Source organism: Ceratotherium simum, chromosome 8 (genome assembly GCF_057802395.1).
Source record: "Ceratotherium simum simum isolate JZ-2026a chromosome 8, ASM5780239v1, whole genome shotgun sequence".
NCBI classification, from domain to species: Eukaryota; Metazoa; Chordata; class Mammalia; order Perissodactyla; family Rhinocerotidae; genus Ceratotherium; species Ceratotherium simum.
In genome coordinates, this window is record NC_141907.1 from 6,747,785 (window position 1) to 6,754,407 (window position 6,623).

A 6,623-nucleotide genomic window follows, 5' to 3' on the forward strand; every position below is an offset into this window, starting at 1 on the left:
GTTATGGGTCGCCTCAGCAAGTGTCGATTTCAGCTTAAAGTGAATTGGAAAATTGAGCCTAATTATCCTAGGTAATTGCTTCAATTCTCCACTTGACTTTGCTAACGCAGATCTGTCCTGTGTGTTCAAAAAGACACCCCCCTCTGTCCCTGAATATCCTGGTGTTGTCTTTGAAAGTTGCTGCTGTAAAACTACCATCAGACTGAAAAGCAATTGTATATGTGAAGAGATGTCAAGAAGAAAATTCAACTAAAAGACTAAATCAGTAAAGAGATCATTTCTTGTAGCTTAAAATTAATTTATTTCACAAATATAGCTATAATATAAATGATAATAAAATTTCAAATATACAGTATATTACACACAATCCCTTCCAAAGGGATTCTTGAGAGCCACACAAATGTACTGTTAAATAGAAACAGAATTTTAAAATTTTTACAATTTTTTTCTGGTACTGGTAAGAGAGAGGTCCCTTCAACCTACCTTTGAAATACATCTGTGTACCTTCACCCCCCCCCAAGCAACTATTTTGCTATGGAAGTTCTCTTAAGTTTTCCAACAGAAGGACCTGGGGGGTCCCATCTCCTGGCATGCTCTTCTCTTTCTCTCCCACTGTTCTCATCTCCAAAATCTTCCAGCATGAATTTCCCTGTGCTTTTCCTGCCTGGTGTCAGGAGAAGAGGCAGAGATGCAGGAGATGTGGCCTGTAGTCCTGGTCCAACCAGTAACTCTGCTGGGGACCCTGGATAATCTTAACCTCTCTGGCCTCAGTTTCCCCATCTGTAACAGGAGGGGGTACATCTAGATTCTAGAGGAGTGTTAAGGGACTTTTCCAGCCACTTTTGGGGAGGGGATCAGACTTCGGAGAGCGAGTGAACTCAGGAAGCAACCAAGCAGAAACCAGAGCAGTGTGGGGTTAAAGGGCAGGAGCCAGGCGGTGCGGAACAGGGGAGCGGGTTGGGGGACAGCTTCTGCCGCTTGCTGAAGACCCGGGCTGGAGGAATCAGCTGGCACCACAGGCAGGCGGCCCCGGGCCCCTCTATGTCAGGTGGTACATGCTGTAGCCTACATGGGCTGTGTAGAGTCCCACGGGTGCCACGGGCAGCGCCGCGCGCTGGAAGGGGCCAGAGGCGCCATAGAGCGAGGCGCCCGCTGCGGCCGCTACGGCCGCGGGGCCGCCGAGCGGGAAGGAGAGGCCGAAGGCGGCCGGCGGCAGCATGGGCTTGGCGGCCATCTTCAGCTTTTCCAGCTCTGCCTCCTGTAGTCTCTTGGCCTTGGCGCGGCGGTTCTGGAACCAGATCTTCACCTGCGTCTCGGTGAGGCTGAGCGAGCTGGAGAACTCGGCGCGCTCGGCGATGGACAAGTACTGCTTCTGGCGGAACTTGCGCTCGAGCGCCAGCAGCTGCGCGGTGGTGAAGGGCGTCCTCGGCTTGCGGTTGGTCTTATGCTTTCGCAGCGTGCAGGCCGGGGGGCTCAGCCGCCCTAAGGGGCCGAGAGAGAAAAAGGCAGAGGGTTAAGCGAGCTGCTCGGGAGCGTAATCTGCCCGTAAAGTAGTAATAATAGTCAATAACAACATCAGCTATGCATTTTCGTCGAGTACCTCGGTGCCAGGCACTGTGAGAGACGCTTGGAAAATATTTTCTCCAATTCCCACAACCTTGCAGGGTAGACGTTCTTGTCTACACTTTGAAAATGAGGAAACTAAGATTCCGGGTGAAACACACTCATGTTCAAGGCCCGAAGGTAACTGGGAAGAGGTGGAGCCGCCCTAATGCTAGGTGGCCGCTTAGGAAGGCCTTTCACCGCGGGGCCTCCTCCCACCGCCACCACGTCGGGACGGTGGATGTTACTAAGGATGATGAAACGTGCAGAAAGGGCCCGGCACCCAGCCTAAGATCACATTTAGTTTTACGCGTTGGCCAAATATTTATCTGTGCCCACCAAGTGTTCAGCACTGGCTAGGCCTTTGTGTGGCACAGAATCCAGATCTATAAATTCCAAACTCTTTCCCTTGGAAGAGCGCGGCAGGGCAGGGTTCTAAGGGCAGTCCCAGGAGACCGGAGGCGGAGCAAAGGCGGCTGTCAGGAAGGTCATAACGCGGCCAAGTCTCTTAAATATATAAGGTGCCAGGAGGGTGGGGGGCTACATGCTAACAGGGCTGCTGCTTCTGATTGTCTCAATTGTCTCTTGGGCCTCTCCCACCCCCAGCGCCTTGGCCTTCTGGTCACACTCAAGTGTGTGTGGGGGGGAGGGGGGTCAGTGGCTTCTCCTCGACCTGTAGCTCAGTCCGCAAAGATCAACGGTGCCAAGCTGTCTTTTTCTTATGGCTTCAAAATATACCTCAAGGATGGGCGGGTGAGCGAGCACCCCCACAGTGGGCTCGCCAGCGCCAGGGCCTGGGTCCACTGGGCGAGTCAGCCCCTGCCACACCAGGAGACTGCGGCGGGAAAAAACGTGGAACAAATTATTGCCAGGACAACGGGGATCGCCCAGGCTTTGGGGTCCAGGCCCAGGCCCTAACTGAATTCCCAAGTCCTGGAAAGGACGCTTTGCCTGCGCAGCGGCTTCCCTCGAGAGGGGGGAAATGAATTCAAATGGAAAATGTTTCACCACGCGGGTTTTGCCGAATTATGCATTTTTTCAGGCATTTTTTAAATGATCCTTTGGGCTCTCAGGTCACTAGGATGTGAGTCAAACGAAATCTCGTGTTAACATCCCCCCTTCTTCCCCTCTTGAGGCCACTGAGAGTCCGGGAAGCAGTTGGCCCCCGACTCGCTTTCCGCCCGGCCACCAGAGGGGCGGGCGCCGAGCGAAGCGTCACTCCCTCGGCAGCGACAGCCCAGCGCAGGGCCACCTTCTCCGGCCATTAGGCCCAGGGAGGGGCTGGCCTTTCAAAGACGTTTAATCCCCAGATAAAAATCGTTCCTCAGCATCATGCCATTGAATTCGGGTTGCTATTATGCCGCGCAAAATAATCGGAGGAAACGAGGAAAACTTGGGAATTTCCCGTGCTCCTGAAATATCTCGGAGCGCGTTCGCTGGGCAGAGAAGCCAGGGGGCCGGGAGGCCTTGGAACGACCCCGAAGGCTCCTCTGGCGGCTGGAGTCCGCCTCAAGGGCTCAGTCGGAGACGTTTGGGCGCTTCCGAGCGCACTGGAGGGGGCGCCTCCCACTAGTTGACTTGGTGCCCCGCCCCCTCCACTGGAACCTGAGAGCCCCCTCCCCCTAAATGATCCGTCCGTCCTGAGCACCGAGAATCTGCCTGAAACTTGAAGGGGGAGGGGGAATTTTGCAAGAGCTTCAGATACTCTGGGCAGACAGATCCTTTAGTGGGGGGTGGGGGGGCAGTCTTCTATGAGAAACTGAAACTCTGCGCGCCGGGAAAATGTCCGCACCCCTCGGACCCCCCGGTTGGGGAAACCGCGAAGTAACAGGGCTTAGGGTCAGATGAGGAAGCAGGGACTTCTCGGGTCGTTTGGTGGGGACAGGGAGAGATGGTGCCCAGACACCAATGTCCTAAAGTGAACTCCCACTCGAGTCGCCTGGCCAGGGCGAGGAGCCCTCAAAAGTGGACCGAAAGCTGGGCTTCAGCCAGGCCTCGAACCCTCTTCCTGGGTGGGAATGGAGAGAGGCGCAAATCCCGGCCTCCCCGCCAACAGATCTCAGCACGGGCTCCAGGTTCCCAGCTGCAGGTACGCAGACGCCGGAGACAAGCAGGCGCCGGCGCGCAGCCTGGCGCCCTGGGGCCCCGCACCCCCACCCGGCCCTCCCCCGCCGCCTAGGTTCTGGCTACTCACTGGCCGGGGGCGGGGAGAAGCGGGGGTTCTGCATCCACGGGGTCCTTTCGGGCTTCTCGGGGCTCTCGGCTTTGACGAGGGCATCTTCTGGCAGCTTGAGGAGTCCTCCCACCGAGAAATGGCCCAGCTGCCGCGGCGAGGACGGCGCGTCTGGGGCTCCCAACGACACCGGCCGGGCGCCCAGGGGCTGCGCGGAGCCGCCCGCCGCCTGTGTGCCCTCGGAAGCTGCCAGGGCGCTCTCCTTAGCCCCAGGCTTCCTGTGGTCGGCCATGAGCGCCTCCACGCTGAAGGGCAGGAGTGAAGGGGACACTTTGGGCTTAGCCCCCTCCTCGTCTGCGCCCATGGCGGCCGCCGTGGCTGCGGTGGTGCTGGAGGCCTGGCCCCCGCCTCCCCCCGCTGGCTTGCCGAAGGCGGAGTCCTCCACTTTGACACCGAGTGGCAAAGAAGTCATGTCAGCAGCCGGGGCCATGCAGAGCCGGCCCCCCCCTCCAGCCGCAGCACGGGCCAGCCGCCGGGCATGGGCTTCGGGCGGGCCGGGAGCGTGGCCGGCCTCTGAGAGCGCCCGGGGCCCCGGCCGGGCGGGCTTTCGCGCGCGCGTCTCCCGCCCCTCCCCAGAAGGCCAGCTCCGGCGCTCCGGCCTGGCGGTCCTCCGGCGCCGCGGCGCAGGCCGAGCTCCCGGGCGCACTAGCTGGCTGCGGGTCGGGCCGCCGATCCCCAGAGAACTTGTTAATAAGGCGAGGCCAGCGTGGCGCCGGCCAATCAGCGCGCGAGGGGGCGGGCCCGGCGCGAACCATTGGGCCGCGCTCCTGCGGACTCGCCCGCGGCGCGCTGGGCCTGGGGCGCGCGGGGCAGGGCCGGGTCCCCGGAGGGCAGAATTGGGGAGGGGGCGCCCGAGAAACTTTCCTCCGCGCTAAAGCCCTGGCCGCCTCTCTCTGTCCGGGTCCCCCTGGGTCTCTACTTTTCTGTGTCCCTAGGGGACTGTGCCCTGCTCTCGCCCCTTCTCTTCTGCCCTCCCCTCGTCTCCCCTGCCCTGAACGCCCCTCTTTCTCACTCTCCCTTTTTTCTCTACTCCTTTCCTGTTTCTCTTCTCCCGCTTCTCTTACCTTTCTCTTCAGTCAGTGGCTGCATTTGTTTCTCTCTGTCCCCTCCACTCTCTGCCTCCTCTCTTCTCCACCACGATCATTTGAATTGAGGTCATTTCTTACATATTCCTTTTATAGTTTAAAAAATCTGTGTAGTTATTCATTCTAGTAGAAATGCAGTATTAATTTCTTTTTAAAACACCTTCATTTTCTTCCTCTCTTTCAATCTTCGAAACTTAACCTTTGCGTGAAAGCGGGCCTCTGTTTCTAAGCGCTGGACTGAAGTTTGTCTAAAGAAGCCACGCTCCTGTGGTGCTATGCATGCTGCGAATAAGAACACATAATATGATGCGGAATCGGGCATCGATCTTCATATGTGATGTGTACTTTTCTCTCTGTGAACTTCTCTTGGGAGGATTACACCACCTACAGCGGCGACGGCCGGGAGAAGGAGCCGCCGGGTCCTTTTGATATAGAATTTATTAAAATAAAACCAACAGAAACGTCAACAAAACACTGATCTGGCCTTAACCTGACCTCAGCGCGTCTGCTGAAACAATAACACGTCCCTGTCTCTAGGTCGCTGATCGTGGAGGGGGGAAGGCACATTTGGGGGAGACGACCCGGAAAAGAGGACTGTTTCTGGGATGGATCTTTGGGGCTGGGCTTGGGAACTTTTATTTTGCCAATTTCGGAGGAAACGTGATTTTATTTTTGCAGTTAAAAAAATAGAGGAAAATGAGTTGGGGTCTGGGGAGACGTGCGATCTACGCAAACTCGGGTCGGGCGTTGGCGGGTTTCTGCGCCTGCTTTTTACTGCCTCTTCTGCCGGGGCCCAGGCCGGCGGCTCCCGGGGAGCTAGCGGTCGTGATTGGCGGCTCACCCAGCCGGCCATTGATGACTGCGGGGTTCTAATCTCCAGGAAACACAAGGGGCTGCCGCGGCCATTTAGGGGTAATTATCCGAGCGCGGAGGGATAGCGAATTCCCTCGTCTTTTAACTGGGCTCCATAAAAGCTGTAGATTAGGGGCGTCCAGATTAAGGAAAATGAATTACTAGAGCGAGAACTTTATTACTCGGGCGGCGTCCGGGGTCTGCCGGGAGGGGTCGGGCTGCGGACGCCGGGGCGATCGGCGGCCTCACATCTGTCCACAGGCTGCAGAGATATGTTGAGGCCTCGGGGCAGGTTCGGGAACACTCGCATCTGTGAAATTTACGCCGCCTCTCCACATTTCTTACGCACTTGGGACTGCAACACAAGCATGGAGCAGGGCTTGGGGCCCAGCTCGCGTCGGGCCCAGCTGGTGGCACGGTGCACCGTCGCGGCCTGTCTTAAACGCACCGTACCCCAGGGGTGCAAGGACGAATTGGGAGTCCTTCCTTCAGGCAGGGAAACCGAGGCCGCGGAGATTTGCTTGAGGGCACAAGGATAGAAGGCCGTACAACCCCATTTTAGAGCTGAGCGAAATGACGCTCAGCAAGGCTGCAGGCCCAACACCTTGCTAGCCGCCTAGCCCGGACGGAGAACTTGTATTGCTCGAATTTCCAAGCTAACTCTTGCTGGGACAACCCCCTCCACGGCCGAGCAGGAATCTCATTCTGCGCGCAGATTAAAGGGGGAGAGGAAACCGAAGCCTCGTGGCTTTTTGGGTGGACATTTAAAGAGCAAGCAGCGTGTCTTTCGCACCGGGCTTGCTTTGTTCCGCCCTCGTCTCCCATCTCAAAACGTTTGGCTACCAGATCAC

The 6,623-nt window shown here is 57.4% G+C and overlaps 1 protein-coding gene across 1 annotated transcript; it reads right to left on the reverse strand.

Annotated features, from left to right (window-relative positions):
• Positions 1-899: 899 nt before the first annotated feature.
• MSX1 (msh homeobox 1) lies at positions 900-4,478 on the reverse strand. Its single transcript, XM_004432266.3, has 2 exons — positions 3,797-4,478; positions 900-1,482 (listed from the first exon to the last, which is right to left on the reverse strand). The coding sequence occupies exons 1-2, from the start codon at positions 4,263-4,265 to the stop codon at positions 1,040-1,042; spliced, it is 912 nt and encodes a 303-aa protein (XP_004432323.1). The 5' UTR covers positions 4,266-4,478; the 3' UTR covers positions 900-1,039.
• Positions 4,479-6,623: the final 2,145 nt, after the last annotated feature.